The sequence below is a fragment of the Pteronotus mesoamericanus genome, unplaced genomic scaffold, assembly GCF_021234165.1.
Source record: "Pteronotus mesoamericanus isolate MK-2021 breed Mesoamerican mustached bat unplaced genomic scaffold, CSHL_Meso_final contig_657, whole genome shotgun sequence".
In the NCBI taxonomy this organism is placed as follows: Eukaryota; Metazoa; Chordata; class Mammalia; order Chiroptera; family Mormoopidae; genus Pteronotus; species Pteronotus mesoamericanus.
In genome coordinates this window covers 4,644,838-4,669,109 of record NW_026555229.1, presented here as the reverse complement: position 1 = coordinate 4,669,109, position 24,272 = coordinate 4,644,838, and the positions used below count along the sequence as shown (strand labels likewise).

General features: G+C 34.5%; 1 protein-coding gene across 1 annotated transcript in view; it reads right to left on the bottom strand.

Annotated features, from left to right (window-relative positions):
* Positions 1–2,464: 2,464 nt before the first annotated feature.
* Positions 2,465–24,272, bottom strand: part of SLF2 (SMC5-SMC6 complex localization factor 2) — a 34,469-nt gene continuing 12,661 nt past the window's right edge. Inside the window, exons 7-20 of the mRNA XM_054581372.1 lie at positions 21,887–22,009; positions 21,100–21,267; positions 20,038–20,140; positions 16,961–17,036; positions 15,823–15,964; positions 13,761–13,863; positions 13,017–13,193; positions 11,480–11,577; positions 10,858–10,945; positions 9,251–9,382; positions 8,752–8,829; positions 6,829–6,915; positions 4,754–4,822; positions 2,465–2,584 (exon numbers count right to left, since the gene is read on the bottom strand). Of these exons, the coding sequence (XP_054437347.1) occupies positions 2,549–2,584; positions 4,754–4,822; positions 6,829–6,915; positions 8,752–8,829; positions 9,251–9,382; positions 10,858–10,945; positions 11,480–11,577; positions 13,017–13,193; positions 13,761–13,863; positions 15,823–15,964; positions 16,961–17,036; positions 20,038–20,140; positions 21,100–21,267; positions 21,887–22,009 (1,480 nt within the window). The 3' untranslated portion in view covers positions 2,465–2,548. The remainder of the gene's footprint in view (positions 2,585–4,753; positions 4,823–6,828; positions 6,916–8,751; positions 8,830–9,250; positions 9,383–10,857; positions 10,946–11,479; positions 11,578–13,016; positions 13,194–13,760; positions 13,864–15,822; positions 15,965–16,960; positions 17,037–20,037; positions 20,141–21,099; positions 21,268–21,886; positions 22,010–24,272) is intronic.

The following is a 24,272-nucleotide window of genomic DNA, read 5'->3' as shown; positions in this document are numbered from 1 at the left end:
TGATTTTTGGCACAATAATATTGCCAAACACACCACCACTCAGTGCAAGCTTTGTTTGTCAAGTCTCAAAAGTGGCCTGACATTCTCTGTGCAATGAACATTTTCTCCCTCACAACCATCCCTTTCACTGGGTGGGCAACAACAGCAGGAGGGAGACAAAGCAAGGGGACTCAAGAGGGAAAGGAGTAACACTTGATTTGGGAGAAAAAAACATGGGCTACTTGTGCTAAAAGAGAATCACACAATTTTTATGAGAACCCGAATGCAAGTAGTAACTGGAATATGACCTGTAGACTGAAGACATCTACCAGAGTCATAAATACAAAGGTCCAAACAGATGTTTGGCCATTTATTTTGAAGGGAAATGTGAAGTATTTTTCTCTAATGGAGAAAGATAATTAAAAATAGAGACCTTTCTTATTGGAACTGCTAAATAAAAGTGTATCAAAGTGGTTTTAAATTTGATGAGCAGTTACCTGTTGAAACTGCAATACAAAAGGGTCACTTAAAAAAAACCTGAATAACCCACTTGTCCCCCCCATCAATGTACACGGTTAGAAAATATTTACACACTGTAATTACAAGCAATATAAGCAGAATTTTATACTTTTGAAATTTTGTACACTTTACACAATGCAAAATGAGAAAAATATGAACACTTATAAAATTACACACAAATAATGTATCTACAAATTATTAAATTACAGAGTGAAAGCCCCCATTGTTGGGCAGATAGATGCCAGAGTTTCAAGCTTCTGTCAAATATAACTATGTATTTATCTCATTAACCGTAAGTGGCATTTTCTAACAATACCCTTGAGAGGTAGTATCAAGATAGTAATATTCTTACCAGTAAACTCAACATAGAATAAAACTTTTGTTGGCCTGACAGGGTTCTTAGGAACTGGATTTACTTAGTCTTCCCTAGAAAATCTCTAACTGCTCAATGCTTGACATGGGCTCAAAAATTACTTATGCTACTTGAAATGATAAATTTAAGATAAAATGCATTTTATGCCTAAGCCTCAACTTAGAGGTAGAAAGCTATTTTCAAAATTTGTTTTCTCCCTTCTCAAACTATAAACATCAAATCCAATTCCCTTCTCCGCCATCATCTTTCCCCTCATAACTGGAGACCTCAGAGTGCTCAAGATAGCTAGCAATGTCATCCAAGTCAATATTGAAAAAAAAAGGTGGCATTTTCTTAATTTAAGAAACCCTCCTAAAAGGGAAACTCAGTCAACAAAAGAATTTTCAGTTAGCTAGTAAGAGTTTATTGAAGCTACCAAAGGCTTCAAAGGGCCCTTGGACTAAGACCAGCATGTGCACTTTTACTAACCCTCCACCATTTAAACCAAAGGCTGGCTTTCCAGTGTTTAAGAATTTAGAGCAGCTGTGGTTTTCAAGTGCAACTTTAAAATACAAGCACAAACACATGTGTGTGCACACACGTGTAGTGTCCTAAAGAATAACACCATCCAGGTCTCTGCCAACATTATACACTCATGAAAATAATGTTTCTGGAAACCTGTCCAGATTTTTAAGCTTTTACAATATAGACTTCTGTAATATGGCTACTAAGGGGTCAGAATTCTATGATTTAACCAGTATTTTTAAGAAAATACACTGGAAATTAAAAACAAACTGCGTATTTTGGCATGAAAACAGAGCCACTATTTTGTAGCTTAACCTCTTCCCCTTAAGGGGATCTGACAATATACCTTCTGTTTCTCAGCTGTCTGTTTAAATGTATTTTAAAAACTTAACAGATTTATAATCTTGAATAGTGAAGGAAAACGCATGGATTGAACCCTCCCTGTGGTTTATAGGAGTTACAGAAGAGATTTATCTTTTTTGTTACTAAAGTGAATTTTAAGTTTTTCCATTGAGTCTTAAAGTAACTAAAAGGGAAAATTAAATCCAACTGGACTTGATCTTGGTTTCCATGTTTAACTCCTTACATTGGTCCAAATCTTTTCTTACATATTTCCTGTGATAATCCAAGTGCCACAAATAAAAAGGAAGAAAAAAAAGACAACAGGCTAACATAGAAGTTAATAGGGGCAGGTTAGACACGCAACTTTTAGCTGCTTCTACACTTGCAGCCTGTCATAGGATTCTGCTCTTTTAAAAGGCCAATTATCTTAATTAAGCAGATTGTGTTTCATATCTGCTTCAGAAATGGCAATTTCTTTTTAAAAAAGATTTTATGTATTTACTTTTAGAGGGAGGGAAATGGATGTAGAAAGAGAGGGAGAGAAAAATCAATGTGCGAGAACTGGGGACCTGCCCTGCAACCCAGGCATGTGCCCTGACTGGGAATCGAACCAGCAACCTTTTGGTTCACAGGCCGGCACTCAATCCACTGAGCCACACCAGCCAGGGCGGCAATTTCTTTATTACCAGCTTCATACTAGATACTCAAGTGGCACACTTGCTGCACATTTTCTTAGCATTCCACTGGTTTTTGTAGTAATCCTTTTTACTCCTCTAGGAAAGGCTCTTATTGAACTTCTTTTGGTTCATATTTTTGCTGTTGAAATTCCTGTTAAGAATCTGGTACCCAGAAGTCATGAAGCTGCCCCTAGAAAACAGAAAGGAAAAAACAAAAAAACAAAAAAACAAACAAACCCAGGACAAAGAAATTCCAAATTATGAATTAATTTTTATAAAATGTCTCTTCATCAGACAATGGATTTTGACAACAAAAGTAAAAAAAAAAATCTTTACATTGTATATTTCTCTGAAAATTTATGGTAATCAGATTCAAGTTTCACTTTTTGTGGTCTAACAATTAAAAAGTATAAAATAAATACAAGATGTTTTTTCTTCACCAACAATATATAGAGGGTCATACTTAAGAAGATTAAGTAAAATTGTTAAGCTGATTATATAAAGTTTTAGTTTTAAATTCTTTTCTGTTTTAATGCCACATCAGCTAAGATGCCAGCTGGGAAAAAAGCTCTACTGAGGTTAGAAACCACAACAGAACAATAGCTTAAGATTTCTCAAAGACTTCTCTAAAAGGGTGTGCACATCTTAGGAAGGATACCAACAGCAAAAGTCAAAATATCAAAATGGTGAGACTGCTTTCCTAATTAATATTGTGCTCCTGTTACTTTGATCAAAAAAAATATAAGCAACTTCTAGGCCTATGTACTGAAAGTATGGTCCCTGAATCATCAGCATTGCCATTAAACTGAGAACCTGGTGGAAATGCAGAATATCTGAGGTCCCACTCCAGACCTGTTGAATAAGAATCTGCATTTCAACAAGTTTCTTGTTGATGCTTATGCACATTAAAAAATGAGAAGCATCATTTTAGACAATACCATATCAATTCGTTTGTAAAACAAGCAGGATGGTATTTAAACAATGCCCTTCTTAAGCAAAGTCTCCTTAGATATGATACCAAAAGCATAACAAAAGAGAAAAAGTATATAAAGCTGACTTCATTGCAATTACAAACTTTTGTTCTACAAATAATATCATCAAGACAATAAAAAGTCAACACACAGAATGGAAGAAAATATTTGCAAATTATACCTAATAAGAGACTTGTACTTAGAGCATATAGAGAATTCTTACAATTCAATAATAAAGATAAAAACCTTAATTAAAAAAATGGACAACGAATTTGAATAGGCACTTCTCCAAAGAAGCTATATGAATGGCTAATAAGCATACAGTAAGTGCTTATTTGTCATAGGGAAATGCAAATTAAAACCACAGTGAGATTCTACTTCCAACCACCTATTATGGCTTTAGTCAAAAACAAAAACAAAAACAAAAACCCAGATAACAAGTTGACAAGAATGTAGAAAAATTAGAAACCTCAAATATTCTGGTGGGAATGTAAAATGGTGCAGATACTGTGGAAAATAGTCTGGCAGTTCCTCAAAACATTTAACATAGAGTTACTGTATTACCTAGCAATTCTATTTCCAGGTATATGCCCAAGATGTTTTCACTTGAAAACATATTTTCACACAAAAACCTGTATACAAATATTCATGAAAGCATTATTCATAATAGCTAGGAAGTGATAACAACTTGCATGCCCATCTAACAAGTGGATAAATAAAATGTGATATATCCATATAATGGATTATTATCTGGTAATAAAAAACATACATGCTACAACATGTATTCAGTTACCATTTTGTTATACGAAGGAAGCCAGTCATAAAATACCACATAGGATATGATTTCATCTATATGAAATAATAATGAACAGGCAAATCTGCATAGACAGAAAGTCTATAGTTGCCTAGGACTTAGTGGAAAGAGGATGGAAGTGCAGGTGGTTGAGAATGGGGAGTGACTGCTAATGAGTATGGGATTTTTTTTTTTTTTTTTTAGAGTGCCAAAAATGTTCTAAAGTTAGATTGTGGTGATGGCTGCACAACTCTGCATATACAAAAAAACACTGTATACTTTAAATGGGTGAAATGTATGATATGTGAATTTTATCTCAATTAAGCTGTTAAGAAAAAGCCTTCTTGTGAAATAACCTCTATTTGATGCAATTTAATATCTTAAAATGGGTTCGGCCACCTCATAAAATAAGTTAATGAATATGAAGCCAATAAAAACTAAAAAATAAAAATTTATAAACTATTATACTGGAACTTTCAGTTTATCTTAAGATACCTAGAAGCAAGTGCTCTGTCATACTTTTTTCAAACAATATGAAGAAACACCATTTAGCAAAACTATTAAGAATAAATAAAACCGTTTTATAAAATGACACCTGAGTAGGCCGACAGTTCTGGATTATTTCCTGCCATTTTCCATGTATCCTTGCAACCAAGTCCTTTACCTTAAAAATATCAAACAGGGGAAAAGTGATCAGATTAAAACATCCTCACCTAAAATCAACTGAAGGCTTGATACAAAAGATCTGATAACTGTGACAAGCCCATACCCAACAACTCAATTTGATTTTTGTCAAGAAAGAGAAAATAAACTACTCATTTTCTGGAGGGGCATTCAAATCATGGTGATTAATAATACTTTTCTTCAAAACCCTAATATAAAATGCTGAATGCTTAGGACTCCATTTTCCCATTAGTTTAAAGATCATCCAGAAAAACATATTCCCTACTTCAAGACAAGTACATTTTTAACTTGCTGGCATTTGAACACTCAAATACAGAGGCTAAAGGGTAGCTTTTGTTATAGGGCCCAAGGCTTAGGCTGTTACCTGCCTTCCTAGCTTCTATTTGAAAGACTCAAGGCCACAAAGAATGGCTGTCATTTGTTCCTTTCCACATTACCAAAAGATCCAAAATTCTTTTACTTTTGCCTTTCTAGGCAAACTGTTATGCCTTTCTAGGTTTTTGTAAAGTATGATGAATCTTCTTTAAAAACCTGGTATATTCTGACATTTGGAGGTTTAACAAGTCTTTGTGTAAAATTCAAACTTTCCTACCACTCTAGAGATTCCCAATTAGTTCTTGAACATAATTCCCTGAGAAAAATGTTTTAAACAAATTAGGAAATACAGCTACTTTTAAGTTTATAAGCTAAATTGCAAGGTATGCTTCCCCCCCCCTCCATTTAGAGTTCAGTAGATTCAGTTTCTTCAAAACAATTACTACCTTTCTACTAGAGGCCTGTGGAGAGAGGCATACAACTAAATTATTTCAGCAGGGCCATCCTCTAAGCAATTTCCATAGACCTCTATGTTATTCTCCACTCTAAGTAAGGGGAACCCTGGCACCAATCTACGCCCTGCCCCTGGCTTTAAGAAACAAAAACCTTGGGTGGTCTCCTTTTAGCGTGTCTGTCAGCAGTAGCCACTACTGACTACTGACTACCACCAAGTTCTATGGGCCAGTAACTCTTGTTAGTGTTCAAAAGAATGTGCTTCTGAAACTATGGTTTCCACTCTAAGGCCAAGAGCTATCCTCTACATGTATTTGAAATTCTGCAACCTGATACTTCATTAGTTGCTCATTTTTGTATTTAACTTAAATCTACTAAAATAAAAATAGATATTAAATCCAAATGGGCTAGCCTTTATAACCAATTAATGTTAAGATATAAAGTTACAGAGCTGATTCTTCACATTCAATGACTATCAAAGCACAGGAGCAAAAGAAATCAGCTTTCCATTACAAAAGCTAAAGGATAATTTGGAATTAAATCCTTAAAAAAAAAAGTTTAAAAAAAGTATTAGGTTAGTGTTTCAGGAAAAAATGCCGTATCATTTTATTAATACTAAAATTGTCTTCCTAACTCTATACTCATATATTATACTTAGCTTTTTTACTGTTTGAATACACTAAACCTTTTTGAAAAAAGTTTAGCAAGCTTACTGCTGAATCACTTCTATCCTTGAGCTCAGACATTTGAAGAGTGCTTCCTTTAACACATTCTCTAATGGAATATTTAAAGAATAACACCTTGCCTATTTCTTCTCTATGAACAAAACAAATTTTTGACCATCAGAAAATTTTATAACTACTGTTTTAAAACTTACATATTTATTTAAACAATGCTTTAATTCTTGAAGCTAACTTAAGCATAAAGGTCTTAACTTGTACACAAGTTTCATTAGTAGTGGAAGAATTTTTCTCCTTAGGTGTCAGGCGTTTCTGAATGGAAATCATAATAAAATTTAAAAAAGTATCTGCTTTAAGATTTTTTCTCTTTCACTTTTAATCTAGAACTTAGTAGAAGCTGATTTCTGTTAGTAAAGGAGAAAATCCTATTTTTAATCTTCTATGTTCTTTTCAAAAACAGCCTTATATGCTTCTCTTCCTCAGATATTAATGTAACCAATGTTAAAAAACAAACAAAAAAAGAAACACACACGCTTACCTTAGTTCTATAAAACAGTCTTGCATCTTCCCTAATATCACACTTAACATGCTTTTCCAAAGCCCCGCAGAGGTGCACGAAGTGTTTCTGTGCAAAACAAATGCAAGGAATGAAAACAACTCTGAAACACTACAAATTACTAGAACTAAAAAGCATTTAAAAATCTACTATTCTCCAGTCAGCAATTTCTAATTTAACCATCCAACATAAGAGCAGTCATAGCACTGAAAGTAGTAGCTGCCAGGACAGTAAGACTGTTACGGCTTATTGTTAATGTAAAATATATATACAAAAATAAAAGTTGGTTTCTGCGATGTACTGAAGCACATTGATGGAAATTAACTTTAGAGTTTAGACTATGATGTAATGTCCCCAAATTTAAAGAGTCCTTTCTTTAACACATTTTCTCATGAAATATTCAAATAACAGCTAACCTATTTTTCTCTGTAAACTACTTTAAAAATTAAGTTGTAAGTTTTAGAAATGTATAGTCCAAAACAGTCACTCTCATACATATATCAAGGTTGACTATACTAAGGTGAGAATGTACACCGACACTCTTTGGGAGAGAAATGTGATAACAGCTATTTTTAAATAATTTAAAAAAATTATCTTAATCCTTGCCAGAGGATACATTTATTGATTTTAGAGAGATAGGATGGGGGGTGGGGGGAGAAGAGAAAGACAAACATCGATGTGAGAGAGAAACAATAACTAAAATTTTAAAGTTTTATAACCTTTAATCTAGCAATTCTACTTCTAGGAATTTACCTTATAGAAATGTTTGCATACATTCGTAGAGATATATGAATAAGCATATATTCATATGCCCCGTGTGTAATCACAAAAATGTAATGTTCATCAATAAAGGTTTTGAAATAATACAGTTTTTAGACAGAAGGGCTAATATCTTAAAGCAGTGATTTTCAACTGGTTTGCCACAAGAATTTTTAAATCATGCAATACCTGACTATTGAGTCAGGGGCACTGATATCTGTTCCCTTAGATTGTCAAATAAAAAAAATGACAACAGCCAACACAACAATAGCTGTCCTGTGTGAATGAATCAAAATTGTACATTTTTATTCTGCCATTGGCAAAAAATACAATATATTTTTTGGTGTTGCACAGAATTTTAGTAATTAAGTGTGCCATAAGATGAAAAAGGTTGAAAATAGTTGCTGTATAGCAAATTCAAAGTTAACTGTTATTAAAATTTCCCCCATATAAAGAATGTTCATAAATTGGTAGAGCCATTATGGAAAAGAGTATGGAGGTACCTCAAAAAGTTAGAATAGAGCTACCATATGACTGAACAATCCCCCTTTTGGGTATCTACCTGAAAAATCTGAGAACATCTGTTTGTAAAGATATACATAGTCCTACGTTCATTGAAGCATTATTCACAGTGATGAAGACATGGGGACAACTGATGTGTCCTTGATGTGGTATACATATACATTGAAACAGTACTCGGCCATAAGAAAGGATGAAATACTGACATTTGTGACAACACAGATCTTGAGAGTGTATGCTAAGCGAAGTAAGTCAGACAGAAAAAGACAAGAACCATATGATTTCTGTCATGCGAGATATAAAACAGAAAGCAACAAATAAAGCAAAACAAAAAACTCGTATAGACACAGACAACAGTACGGTGGCTACTAGAGGGGCAGGGAGGCGGAGGGAGGTAGAAGGTAAAGGGGGTCAAGTACATGGTGACAGGAGGAGACTTGACTTTGGGTGGTGAGCACACAATGCAATATGCAGATGCTATACCACAGAACTGTACACTTAAAACTTCTATAATATAACCTTATTAACCAATGCCACCCAATAAATTTAATAAAATTAAGAAAGAATGTTTGCTTATTCCATCAATAGTACACTTATTAAAAACAAAAACCACTAAAAACTACTTACCCGTTGTCCAGAAGAAAAAGAATGAGAACAACTAACTTCACCAACTAAATGAAGAAGAATGTAGGTCAGGTAATATGCCTATTAAGAAATGAATAAAATGAACACCCATGAAATTTAGTAGCACAGATATTATCCTAGTCTACACTAGGAAAGCTGCACAGGAAGGATTAAGGATTTGCTAAAGTTAACCAAGTTAGTAAGTAGGAAAAAGCCATGCATTTAACCTAGGCTTTCTGATTTCTAACTCAAGGGCACTTTTTTAATCTCATAACTGCAAAAGTAAAGGGCTACAAAAATATACCCCCAGTATTAAATGACCAATAACCATCTTTTTACCTCAATTCTCAACTCTCAAGTTTACTGAAGAATTTTATGACAATTTAAAAAATATTAACTTTATAATAGTCTCTAAATGCCTATGCTCTAGCAGCCTATGGTTAGAAAGGTGGCATCAGTTATGCTCTTATATACTCTTTTGAGATGATCTAGCTTTGGATACCTGCTTTTCAAGTTCCAAATGAAGACTGTCATCAATGGTGCCATTTGGTTGTTCAGCCCTTTTCTTCAAGACCATTTTCTTCAACAAATCAGAAGGCTTCATTTGCACAAGATACCGATATAAGACTGATATCTACCAAAAGAAAGACATTGAATAATACTAAGCAATACAGTTGCTTTTTCTTGGGCTACTTTTTTTCAGCGTGTCCTCTGTTCATTTTGCCTTTTCTAATTTTGCCCCTTTTTAGCTTTCCTTATAGGCCCATGATACCCATTTCTCCTTTACTTAAAAGTCCTCAATCGCTTAAAAGGGATTTTAAACATTTAGTACTTGTAATTGAGGATAAAAGCTTAAGGATGAGACCAAATGGCATTATAATAGAGGTCAAAGAGAGTGCTTTTTCTGTGAAGTTATTTGAAAGTCAGCAAAATTGAATCTCCCTGTGAGCAGAAGTCACTGAATTCTGAAAAGAATTCTCTTTTGATGGCAGTAAATATCACTGAAAGGATTGAGAGCTATTTGATAATGACCCTGGTGACTCAAGAGTGGTACCCATATATCTGGCATCAAATCTATTTCAATCCACTAATGCAGAAACCAGCTGTTTCTTTCAATCTCTGTCTCACAGCACGCTGTGAATACTTTTATCACTGCTCTTACTACACTATACCACAATGGCTGATTTACTTTGTTTCAACCACTAGGTTATGTTTTCAAGGGCAGAGTCTCTAATTCGCTTTTTAAAAAACCCTAGTAGAGTCTCTGGTACTAAACAAGAACACTACATCTAGATCAGGTTCTATGTTGAGTTTTCAAATATAACTATGAGTCTACATTAGTGCTATTAATGCTTGAAAAAGGCCTTCTTGGAGTGGCACTTGCATAGGACATGTTTATACACACTCGTATACATATATACCTGATATATTTACTACTGGCCAAGTACTGAAAGGCAAACCACATTTTAGGCTATATAATTTAAAGACTATTTAATATTAAAACAGGTACAAAATGCAATTAATGTACAATAGTTTTGCAATTTCTAATTAAACATTTTTTTTCCCTTTTATTGATTCTAGAGAGAGAAGCTAGAGAGAAAGATATGGAGAGAAACATCAATGTGAGAGAGAAACTTTGATCAGTTGCCTCATGCCCTGACTAGGGAATGAACCCGCAACCCAGGCATGCGCCCTGACTGGAAATCAAACTGATGATCTTTAGCTTTGCAGGACAATGCCCAAACAACTGACCCACACTGACCAAGTGCTCTTATCTTGTGATAAAATTGTAAAACTTGGTAAGGTGAACTAATTTAATAAATGATGTCATATTTAGCACATTATAATTTCCCCAGTTTTTATATATTAATTCACCTAAATGTCCACACCAATCCTATGGAGATGGTAGAGGGTGTGTGACACCATCTCTATTTCAGATGAAGAAACTGAATCTCAGTAGTTAAATATCATTCTAAAGACTACATGAATAGTATTATGTTGGAGAGTCATGATCTAACCTCAGGACTTTTGTACTCAGAATCCATCAGTTTTCCCTACACCTTACTACCTCTTCTGGTTATGAAAAGAAAATAAAAATGTTATTTATACCTGAAGATTACTGGCATTAGGAATATCTTCATGTTTCTCCTCCAAAAGCTTTGAAATAATCACTAGGCTGAGGTACTGTCTCAGTTGCCTGGAATTAGAATTTTAGAATGTGTTTTAATCAATACTGCTTGAGAAGCAGATGAATGAGCCAAAAAAAGTTTTTTTACTCCTGCTAGTTGAAAATATAGCTAATGTTTTAAGAGAAGGCTGTACAAAAATATATAAGCTTTAATAGAACACTAAAGTATTCATGAAAAGTATTGTACATAGAGTTGCCTGAGGCTCAGGCAAATTGTTGAAAGCATTTATCTTTGATCATACTAATTTACTGATAGAAAATTTATTTTATTGCAAAAATTTATTTTTACTAAAAACAAAAAAACAAATTTATTCTTTATGGCAAGTGCCATCTAGATTAAGTTATTAGATAAAGTAAAATTAAAATGATCTGAGTTAAGTATCACAATCAGGCTGTCAGTGCCCTTTCTCACAGCTGAGTATGAAATAAAAGACTCTGATCAAACATTTAAGGAATGATGAAAGGAAATAAAGGACCCAAAAGCATTCCATTAATGTAAATACTGTAAATTTTTCTTAATGTTTAATTCTCACTTTTCAATACCTTCCACGTGATGTCCAGTTAGGGACCAGCTGTACCAACCACAGAAGGTTGTGGGGATGACTGGAGAGTTCATTTATGGCCAGACAGAGTTCACGCACCTGAAAACAAAAAACAAGTAAGGTTTTTTAAACAGGTCAGTGGAATCAAACATCCAAAAGATCATCCACAATGATCTTGCCATAATGGAAGCATTCTTATGAAAAGAACACTTATTTTTAGAAATAGCATGGATTTTAGTACCTGTTAAAACATACACAGTATACAGATTCAATTTTATCTAAACTCTAGAACAGACTGAACAGATACATTTATCCAAATTTCACAGGGCTTTCATATTTTTGCTACATCTTTAGCTATATAAACTTAAAAAAAAAAAAAAAAGAATTTATTTATTTATTTATTTATTTAGAGAGAGGGGAAGGAAAGGAGAAAGAAAGGAGAGAAACATCAATGTGTAGTTGTCTCTCATAGGCCTCCAACCAGGGACCTGGCCTGCAACCCAGGCATGTGCCCTTACTGGGAATCAAACCAGCGACCGTTTGGTTTGCAGGCTGGAACTCAATCCACTGAGCCACACCAGCCAGAGCGTTTTCTATATGCACTTAAACATTAATATTCCTTCTTAGAAGAATAAAGTGCCTTAAGTACAAATACCAGTTTCCAAAGGTGAATAATGAGAGTTGCAAAAGACCGTATTATCTTTCTGGACTTGGAATTTCTTGCATTTTAAGGATCTTCAACTATTCTAGTATTTCAAGTCTAACAGAATTGCTTCAAAATAATGGCTGAGCAGGGGAAAGAAGTATGGGATGAGGATAACAAGTGATATAAGATTACGTCTTGATAATTATGAAGCTGGGTGATAGTTAGGGGTTCATTACAGTCTTTCCTCTACTATTACATTTATTTGAAAGCTTCCACAGAAAAAGGTTGAAAAATATTAACTTTTAAAAACCTAAAAAAAATTATACATGTTTAGCTTCAGTATGATTGCAAAAGTTCAACTCAAATTCTAATTGCATGTGTGCCTTGCTCCATCATTTCTTCTTGGTCTCTGTTCAAAGGTCACTTTAGAAAGGCCTTCCTTGATTGCCTCATCTGAAATAGAGCATCCCCTGCCTTGCTATTCTCGATACCCATGTCCTGTTTTATTTTTTATTTCTAGCCCTATTATACTTGACTTATTATAATCTACATTTACTTTATTATATAACCCTTTGACTAGGGTAAAACTGCCATGAGGTCAGGGCCTTTGTCTTTCAGTTGTATCTGTAGCCTCTACATTGATGCCCGGCCCACAGTAACTCTCCAATACATACATTTTTTTTTTTAATGGAATAAATAGTTGTCGTTTTTGAGAAGATTCAGTTATAATGAATTTAAATACAGTTCCAGCAAAGACACTCCCTCCCTCAGTTTGTTTTCATCTGCTGAAGATCTTAATTGAGCTTAGAAAGTGTTCTGCAATTTGGCACTATGAAAGCCAAACTGTAATGTTATGTAAGGAAACCAATACTAAAGTTTTAAGTAATGTTACCTTTGTGTTCCAATCTCTGATGTTTTTCATCAGGTTTATCATGAGGCTTTGAAAGTCCACGAGAGGAATCTGCTTCAGCTGTTTTTCCAAACTCATTTTAAACAACATTAAAATCAGCAACATTATTTCACGATCCTGGTAACCTTCTGGATGTATAGATGTACATAAGCCTAGAAACTTTGACACAAATGCAGAGACAAAGCAATTTGAGATATATTTATTTGAAGAGTTTAAAGTAAAACTTTTAAATAAAAAATGCAAAGGAGGATTGTGTAAAAAACAAAATATCAGTTATCTACAAGGAAACAAGACCTACTCATAGAATAATTATGTTCTTCCAGTTTTCAAGATCTTAACATCTGAATATCATTGATATGATCCAGACACTAAAAATGTTTTAATTGTATTAATTCTTAGTTACTAAGTTGTACTGTAATATTTTTTCCTCCATACATCTTAATACTGAAAAATTACTGGTTTAAAAAAATAGTTTCAAAAAGCTCCTCTGTAAAGTATTCCTACACTATTTTAAATATATACTCTAATCTGAAGATCTATTTCGCTCCTAATATTAAAACAAAAATAAAGACAAACATTACTTTGAAAACAAAGATTATTGCTTAGAAATTTCAGAGACTGGAAATCACATAGTAAAACACTACTGGTTTTGTTTTAAAACCATTAACCACAAAACTAAATGGTTCCAGCTCTGAGCTAAAGACATACAAAAGAGCTTCTTCGTACCTTAACCACATTTAAAATGTTGGTTTCAGGAAGAGTTGAAAAAATTGGCTTACAAGATGAATCTTCACTTCCATTTCCTCCCAATGTCATTTGTGTTTCAGAACTATTGAGAAGTGAATAAAGGAACATGAAATTAGGTACAATATTATAAAAAAAATAACGAACAAAAATGTATATTTTATTGAGGTGTAATTTGTATACAACAAAAGGAATATACTCATTTTAAGTTCTGATAAAAATATATACTAGTGTAACCACCATCTGAATCAAGAAATAGAGTATTTTTATTACCTCTAAAAGTCCCTTCATGCCAAATGCAAGCCATCCTACTATCTCCCACTCCAGGTAAATATGAATTTTATCTCTATTTCTATGCATTAGTTCTTCCTTAAACAAATGCTGCTTATAAGACGCTATCCTCAATGCTCTTGGTATCAGAGAGCTATGTAGAAGGTGGCTCTGACTACAAAGAACTCATAGTATTTCAAGGCCTCATGAGTGGCCTAAAATAAACCACCACTGGAGTATGAAGAAACAATTTTAAGGACCCCAATTTTGGTTGAGGTACGTGAAGGTTCACGAAAGAGAAGACATAATAACTTGGTCTTCAAAAGACAAAATATTTTCATGCTTAATTTCTTTTCTTAAAAAGCTTTTACTTACTTATTTTTAGAGAGAGAGGGGAAGGGAGGGAAACATTAGGGTGTGGTTGCCTCTCATGTGTCCCCTACTGGGGACCTGGCCTGCAACCCAGGCATGTACCCTGACTGGGAATCAAACTGGTGACTCTTTCTTTGGTTCACAGGCCAGCACTCAATTAACTCAGCCACACCAGACAGGGGACTTAATTTCTTGTTTTAAAAAAATTTTTTATTTATTGATTCGGGGGGGGGGGGGGAGATAGAGAGAGGGAGAGAGAAAAATTGATTTGCTCCAGTTATTTATGCATTCATTGGTTGATTCTTGTATATGCCCTGACAGGGATTGAACCCTCAACCTTGGCGTATTGGGATGATGCTCTAACCAACTGAGCGACCCAGTCAGGTCCTTTCTTGCTTAACTTCTTAAATAAATAACACCTTCATGTGGTTAAAAAGTCAAGAGGTATCAAAAACACAGTATGCTGTGAAGAACTGTCCTCCCAGTTTAGACCTTCAGCCACTCATTTCCCCTCCCCACAATCACTACTAGATTTAGTCCTTCATTCCACGTGTTTTATGTATATACAAATAATTCCCCACCTCCACACACCTTTAATACAAACGGTAGCATACTATATACTCTGTTGTACATCTCTTTTCACTTAATGTGTATCATGGAGATACTTCTACATGTGAAGAACTTTCTTATTTTTTAAATGTCTGCTTGATAGTCCTGTGTCCCTTCCTAGCAGCACAACCCCAGGCAATTTACTTAATAGCTTTCTGTTCTTGACTCACCTTTCTGTACTTGACTCACCAGTAAAATAGGAATGAAAATAATATCTAATTGTTGTAGTGACTATTAAATGAAGTACTATATATTATGCCCTTAGAACCATGCCTGGCACATAGTAAGCAATATGTGTTAGTAGCTGTAATGATGATTATTAACATACCATGACCTGTCCCCAATAGATGGACTATCTTTTGCTGTTATAAATAATGTTTCAATAAATGAGACAGGTAATATTTTGGCAGGTAAACACTAAGTGTGGAGCTGAGGAATCAGTATGAGGAAGAGCCAATGCAATAATGTCTAATGTGGAGAAACAGCAAGCAGATCAATTTGGTTAGAACAAAGGGAGAGCAAAACAGAAAATAGACAAAATGTTATTATATTGCATTTTTGAATTTAAAAAGTTTCTGTTTTTTTCCCTGTTAAACATGATCATGGCTTTAGATTAAGGCCATGATGTTAAGATGTTAAGAATGTTTCTAATTCAAGGTCCATTTCTACTTTGAGAAATTTTTAAAAATCAAGAATGGATATTAAACTTAAGAAATAAATTAATATTTGATGTTCTTATATAAAAATTGTTTAAAAGAATGTTTTTAGCATTAATTGTGAAAAGAAAACTTACACCAGATTGTCTTCATTAAAGTCTGGCTGAAGATTCTCCAGAGGAAACAAAAATCTAAAATCAATTCCCATATTGAAAAACACAGCTGCTATATCAGACAAGGATGGAATCCAGGGCCAAACTGGTGAATCACTGAAGGTATCTGGTTAATAATAGAAAAAATTTTTAAAAGAAGATTTTATTTATTTATTTTTAGAGAGAGGAGAGGAGGGAGAAAAACATCAATTGGCTGCCACTTACATGCCCCTAAAGGGGGACCTGGCCTCTAACCCAGGCATGTGCCCTGACCGGGAATTGAACTGGCAACCTTTCAGTTCACAGGCCAGCACTCAACCCATTGAGCCACACCAGCCAGGGCAGAAGAAAATATTTTATTTCAAATCCCAAGTTCACAAGGTGATAGTCTGCATCTGAAACATGGATTATTACAATTTTATAGAAATGAAAGCTGGTATTGGTATGTTAACAATATATTTAGAATGATTATATATGAATTACAAATTTTCAAATAAATATGAAAGAAATTACATTTATGAACAAAATATCTGACAGTGATAGATAAAAGGGTGTAGCTCAGGAGGAAGTACCGTATTTTGAAAAAATTGGAAATAACAATTGTAAAACACCAACTGTCAGAACAGGAAGATTTTATCATCTTCAGTGTCTATTTGTTCCAATCCTCAAAACAACTAAGACAACTATATCACACTGCTTTTTTCAATTTAAAGGATCTCAAAGTTGAGAAAGCAACTGTCATACTTTGGCAGTGACCACTTTCAATCTTCTCAGTATATAATCAGTATAATACTGTTGCTCATCAAGAGCCAATTCAAGTTAATTGACTAAATAAATAAACCTGCAACTATTTCTACTTACCCAGAACAGAAAGCCATGACTTGGTAAATATTAGGTAAGGAAGGGCTGCCACTTGCAAGATTTTTTTTACCCTTTTTCTCAATTCAACAAGAGAAATGCAGATACTTATTTTTGATTGGAGTTTCATTTCATTATGAAAGACTTTAGATAACAAAAATAACTTCTAATTCTGTATTCTGAAATATACTAATTTTTAGCAATACAAAAGAGACCATGTATAGCAACCAATAATTCACACAGCTGATCACCATTATATACTCACCATTTCTAATTGTTATTTCCATCAATGTACTTAAAATCTGCACGGACACAATACAGTCTGTATGAACTGACATCATCTAAATAGATAAATGATAGAGTATTGAAAGAGAAGAAAGGAAACATGAGCATTTACTATTTGCCAGGCAGATATACAGGCGTTTTATGGGCATTTCATTTAATACTTACAAATAATCTTATGAAGTGGACATATATCACACATAGGTGCAAATGGGCTTAGAGAGACTAAAAAACTCTACCCAATGTAATACATGAGTAGTTGGAATTTAAATCCAGGTCTGATTATGAAATCGGGGCCTTTTGATTCTAACACGTTGTTTGTTTTTACAACTTTATTTTTAATAAGACAAATGTAACATCTGAAATTATAAAAAATTTTCTAATTCATACCATGTCATGAAATCCAAAAACCATAATGGAAAAGGCTGCAAGCTTAATTACTTCACTGTCTCACATACACACCCACCCACCCCTAAAAAGTAAAACCAAAAAACAAAAAAAACCCCAAACAAACCAAAAACTAGTAAAAATATTTGAGAAGATACAAATATGCCAACTATACCAACATACTTTTAAAAAGATGTTCAATATCACCAGTAATCAAAGAAATAAAAAGAAAAGTGACAAGACATCATTGGTTAAGACTAAGATTATTGATAATACAGCATCCAGAAGTGTACTAGGAAAGAGGTAGTATGCCCAGTGTGGGTATAATTTAGTAAAATTTAAAAAATTTGGTGATATTTACGTAAAGCTACTATCCTTGTACTTTGACCTAGTCAGCCTTTTTACAAAGGAATTTATATGCAGAGACATATAATTAATAAAATTTTGTAAGATAATTCTTTGGGAATAAAAGCTTGAGTTTAAAAATGTTTTTTAAAAATCATACTAATTGTCCTCTGGCTGGTGTGGCTTAGTGGATTGAGCGCCAGCCTCTCACGTGCTCCCTCTTGAGCACCTGGCCCACAACCCAGGTATGTGCTCTGATGGGGAATTGAACCAGTGACCCTTTGGTTTGCAGGCCATCACTCAAACCACTGAGCTACACCAGCCAGGGCATCATTAGGGTTTAAAGGCCATAATGATGGGCTCACATCAAAAAGATGAAAACTAATACAGATGATTGCAAAATCTTACTTGTAAGTTTAAGACAAGATATACTACATAATTAGAGAATAATGAATGAAGCCCTGTCATGACAGCAAATGAAATTCTGAATTGTAATGAACAGAAATATGTGGGTGGAATAGATAGGTAAGAATCTTCCTAGAAGCTGCTGGTAAGAAAGTCCTTATCTGAAGCATATGTGAGGAGGGGAAAAACACTTTAGGAGTGACACAAGCTAAATATTTATCAGAAGAGTGGTCAATAAAGAGACTGGAAATTTAATGACTGCAGAATGTTTAGTATGGGGAGAGATGAGGGTCATGATAGTTGTTTAAAAACAACTGAAGGGCCCTGGTTGGGTAGCTCAGTTGGTTGTCACATCAAATTTATGCACATCAAAGTTGTGGGTTCAATCCCTGGTCAGGGGACATACAAGAATCAACCAATAAGTGCATAAATAGGTGCAAGAACAAATCAATGTCTCTCTCTCTTCTTTCCTCTCTCTCTAAAAATCAATAAATAAAAATAACTGAAGGACTGTAAAGACAGATAAGGCATATTCTGGGAATTTATAGAAAAGATAATTAGTACCAATAGATTAAAAGTTGTAGGGAGGCAACTTTTTATTTAATTAGGACTGTTAGATTACTGGGTGCCAAGCAGTCAGTTACTGGAAGTAAATGCTCCTGCCCCATAGTCTGTACCACCTGTTATTCTCTGCCTAGAATGCCCTTTTCCCACATAGTGGCAAAGCTCATTCCCTCACTTTCTTCAGGTCTTTTCTCAAACCTCACCTTATCAGTAAGGCCTTACTAATTCATATTCTCATATTCTCTCCCCCGCCCCCAACTTTCTTTCCCACCCTGATAGTCCGTATATTTCCTCAGCTTACTTTTTCTTCAAAGCACTTAACATCTGACATAATATACCTATAAATGTGTACACATACATTTATTGTCTGCCTCCTCTATACTAGAATGTGGGTTTCACAAGATCAGAGACACTGCTTTTTTTTCATTGCTCTTCTCTCCAGTGCCTGGCATAGTTGACATTCAGTATTGCCAGCTTTATAAAAAAAATGAATAAAAGACTGTATTGCAATAGCTAGCTCTTGCCAAAAGTAAAATTCTTTGAAATGCTATCTTAAAGCCCAGAATAGAAACTCCATGTTTGTCCCACTTCTCACTTCACATATAATAGTCTCTGATAGCACTGATATTTATAAAGATACCATATAATACAAAAATTAAGATAATTATTTAAGTAGATTTAAGAGTTAAATATGAATGAGGAGGAAAAACATTGTTTGACTTACATGAAGTACATGAATGGTTAAATATTAATATACAAGCCAAATCCTAAAAATGTATACAGGCACCTTCATAAAAATGGGGAAAAACAGGGTAACTCCCCCGCTGACATATGGAAGCATTAGAAGACCTCTTTTGAAACTAAGTATAATAGTGATTTACCAATGTGATGAAATGTTTCAGGTACAACTAACATTATTGACTATCCTGCACACTACCTGCATTATTATTTTCTTTATAATTTCTTTACACTGATTCTTAAAAAAAAAAAAAAAAATTCTATTTATTCGCCTTTAGAGAGATGGGGAAGGAGGGAGAAAAAGAGGAAGAGAAACAAACATTGATGTGAGAGAGGAACAAAGGTTTATATCTCAACCAAGGACCACACCTGCAATCCAGGCATGTGCCCTGACTAGGAATCAAACCAATGACCTTTTATTTGCTGGACAACAGCCAACCGAGCCCTACAGGTCAGAGCTACATTGATTCCTTTCCCTCATTCTTATCCACTGAAATCATGGGTTTGATGTACTATCTTAGTTTTTTCTCTAGTAATGTACAAATAACATTATATTTTAGGCTTGCTTTTGACTGGGAAATACACTAAGAGGCAACTATAATCTCCAAACATTTCACTTACCCGAAATAGCCATTTTAACACAGGTACAGGACACTGGACATAGTGATAAGCAGAGGTAAGGAAGCCTTGTGTTGTCAAAAAAATCTGATCTGTTTTTCCTGACCTGAAAAGATAAAGTAAAATCAGTATGACTGTTGACAAGAAACTTCTATCACCACATCTGACATAATCAGGGAAATGAACAAGCAAATCATCCTAAGTCCATTCTTAAGTGGATTCTAGCCCAATGCAGATGGGTTACTCATAAAAGAAATTCAATGGAGAGCCTAAAACTGTCTATTGGACCAATCTACATTAGCTAACAGTGGTGGTAAGGGGGAGGGCCTATCAAGTTTCAGGGCACTGTCTGCTTTTGCCAGTGTGGGTCTGTACTTCCATAAAACTCAGAATTAATGTGATTTCTCTCGCTCTGAGATATCACACACTGAGAGAAATTAGCTCTGTGGTAATCTGAGAGACTACTAGTTGCCCATCCCAATATCTAACTTTGCATTTCCTCTTGGTAACTGAACCCTGATTTTTATCTGGGCACACCAGCTGTCTGAAATAAAAATCACTTGCCAGCCTTCCTTGTAGGTATGGCCATGTTGACTAAATTCTACACAACTAACCCTAAGTAGAAATGTTATGTGGGATTTCGGGAGACTTGAATATAAAGGCTGGAGCTCCAGTAGCAACTAAAGCAACCAAGTGCTAAGGATGGTGGAGAAAAAAAGACGATATGGTGAAACACCAGACTTGGACCTTCCTACCTCTGAACTCTTACACATAAGAAATATATTTCTTATTTAAGCCTCTGATATTTTGACATCATTGTTATTATATACTGATCTTAATCCTAACTAATAAAGGCATATAATGTAACAACTATCTCACATTGCTTTCTATAATTAATAATACAACACAAAGGGCAATAGTACTTATTAAGAGGATTAAGAAACTGGATTGGTCATAGCAGAAGTTAACCTTCTGCTATGTTTAGAAGTTTAGAAGATTATATCAGTCAGAATATTAGAGTAATTTTTATATGTGAAAAAGTAAAATGTCTGCTTTTCTACTTACTTAAGAATAAGCTTCTCTACAGCACTTTGTCCAATAAAACCAGAGTCTCTTAAATCCAAAGTATACTGATTGAAAATTTTTCCAGAATTGAAGAAATTAAATATTTCTTCACCTGGATGATGATCAGGAATAGCATCAATTGTAATTGAAAATTTCTTTAGAAATTCCCTGAAATTAAAAAAAGTCATTAAATAACGAACAGTTAGTAATACTATAGCTAATTTTTTGTTTAAAAGTTGGTGGCAAACTTTCCTTAGGACCTGTTAATCCTAGGTTAGAACTCTAGCATGAGAACATGTGTTTTGCTCCTCACCCTTTTTGCTAGTTATTAGTTCAAAACCACTGAATGTGTGTGAAAAGAAACAACAACCAGGTGCAGGTGCTGTGGCTGGAGTGGCTCAGTGGATTAAGCTCCGGCCTGTGAACCAAAAGGTCACTGGTTCAATTCCCGGTCAGGACACATGCCTGGGTTGAGGGCCAGATCCCCAGCAGGGAGTGCTCAAGAGACAACCACACATTGATGTTTCTCTCCCTCTCTACCTCCCTTCCCTTCTCTCTAAAAGTAAATAAATAAAATCTTTAAAAAAAGAAAGGAAACAATACCAGGAGAAAAGACAAATGATGTAACTTAGCCTAATGTTTGCCTTCTAAATCCGTCACATCTAGATTAGAAACCCAGTGTAGATTACCCACTAAGTAAATTACCATCATTGCCTATTTATTTTATAAAAACAAAATTTAAAAATATATGAACTTAATAGGGCCTACATTATGAAAAAGGGTGTACCTGTGCTCTTCTAAGAGGCCATCCTCATCATCTGTACTGTCTTGATCTCCAATTCTGATTGGGGATTTAATGCCTCGGCCCTGTCTTATGTCTTCCTGTAGTTGCTTCTGCAGTTCATCTAGCCTGAAAATTGAAAGAATGTTACAATAAATGGTTTGCTCTAAAAATAAAAACAATCTTTAGCTTATCTAAAAGGAGCACCAAGAAAAACTCTTATTAAGCATATTGTTATAAGAGAAACTTTGCTTACACTATAGGTCAAATAATGTCTCCCAAATACATCATGATGTATGATAGAGTATATACTATTTTCATTAAACACAAAATATCTATTTTAGGTCTTAGTCTTCTATCCAGCTACTGGTATGGTATTAGCATAGTATTCCATCACAGCTCTGGACGGCTTGCTCAGTTGGTTGGAGCATCGTTCTGTGCACTAAAAGGTTGTGGGTTCAATCCCCAGCTGGGGTGTGAACAAGAGACAACCAATCAATGTTTCTCTCTCACATCATTTTCTCTGTCTCTCTCTTTCAAATAAATAAACATATCCTTGTGTGAGGATTAAAAAAAGAAAGAAAAAGAACAGTATTCCATCACATAAAAAACTTGAATGTTACTTTATAGTTAGGACTTCAAGAATGATGTCCAAATCATTTAGAAAAGGGGAAGGAAAAATGGTAAAAATAAACATTACTAATTTGACATTCAATCTCTAATGCTCTTTTTTTTTTCTTTTTTAATCCTCACCTGAGGATATGTTTATAGATTGTAAAGAAAGAGACAGAGAAACATTGATGTGAGACGAGAAACATTGATCGGCTGTCTCCTGTACATGCCCTGACTGGGGATGGAACTTGCAATGTAGGTATGTGCCCTGACTCGGAATCAAATCCACAACCCATTTGTGTATGGGACACTGTTCCAACCAACTGAGCCACCTGGCCAGTAGTCTAATACCATTTCACTTCCAGTAGAACCACCACCTGATACTGTTAACTAGGCTATCTAGCAGCAGTAATCACTGTTATCATCATTATCATCACAATGCCTAACGCTTACTAAACACTTGCTGTGTGACATACACTGTACTAAGAACTTTATGTATAAACTTTTTTTAACTCTCACAATGACCCCATGTGGTAGTTTATGATTACCCATTTTACACATGAGGAAAAAGACATTTAGAAAAACTAACTTACTCAAGCTCACAATGCGAGGAGCTGGGATCCAAAGTCAGAGAGTCTAGCTCTGAAGTCATTCCTTGCTTATATTACTCACCAAGATTAGGCTCTTTTAACTGACATCCTTATCCCCAGCTCAAGCCCCACAGTAGATGCGTGTAATACAACAGTAAATGATGGATAAATGTACTGCTCTATTACTACAGGAAACAGTTAATTATCAGACCAAGCTAGCATCTCTGTCTTTGGTCTGTGCAATATTCAATATTAAATAAGCAACACTACATTTGACACATCACAAATCACATGAATTCATGTAACATTTAAAGAATTTTATAATAGAAATAATTTCTCTAATTATATTCAGAAAGGGAAACAGTTCTGACCTGTAAGAATCTGCAAATCCTGAATCTTATCAAGTTATCAAGTTTAAGACACAGCTATAACAACTTCAAGCCAGTTGAACTTTTAGTGAAGGTCTCTGGGCTCATTTCAAGGATATTATTTGAACTAATGAAGAATATATTTTCCCCCTCTCATTAGCAAAAGCATTTTTCAACTAGTTACATAAATTTCATCAGGGCCATTATGATCCTCAAACTTTTTGATTTCACGGTGTGTGCATGTCAGGTGTCATTCATAACTAAACTTCTTCCTCAAAAAGAGTAGCTTGATGTAGAAATAACATGTCTGGTTATGCTGGTGTCAAAACTTGGGACTAAGAAGGCATATAAACATTTTTAAAAAATTGCACCTGTGCAAACAAAAGACCCCCCGAACCACCTTATTAAAAAAATCAGCAAAGGACCTTGAGTAGACATTTCTCCAGAAAAGCTATACAAATGCCAGTAAGAACATGAAAAGATGCTCAACATTATTAGTGAAATGCAAATCAAAACCATAATGAGATACCACTTCATACTCCTTAGGATAGTTATCAAAAACAACAAAAATACCAAGGCTTGGTAAGGATATGGAGAAACTGGTATCCTTGGGCACTGCTGGTGGAAATGCAAAATGGTGTAGCCACCATATTAAACAGTATGTCAGTCCTTCAAAAAAATTATGCCTAGAATTACCATATGCTCCAGCAATTGCACTTCTTGCTGGAGCATATACCCCAAACTGAAAGTGGGTACTTGAAGATATATTTGTACAGCCATGTTCATAACAACAATATTTACAATAGCCAAAAGACAGAAGCA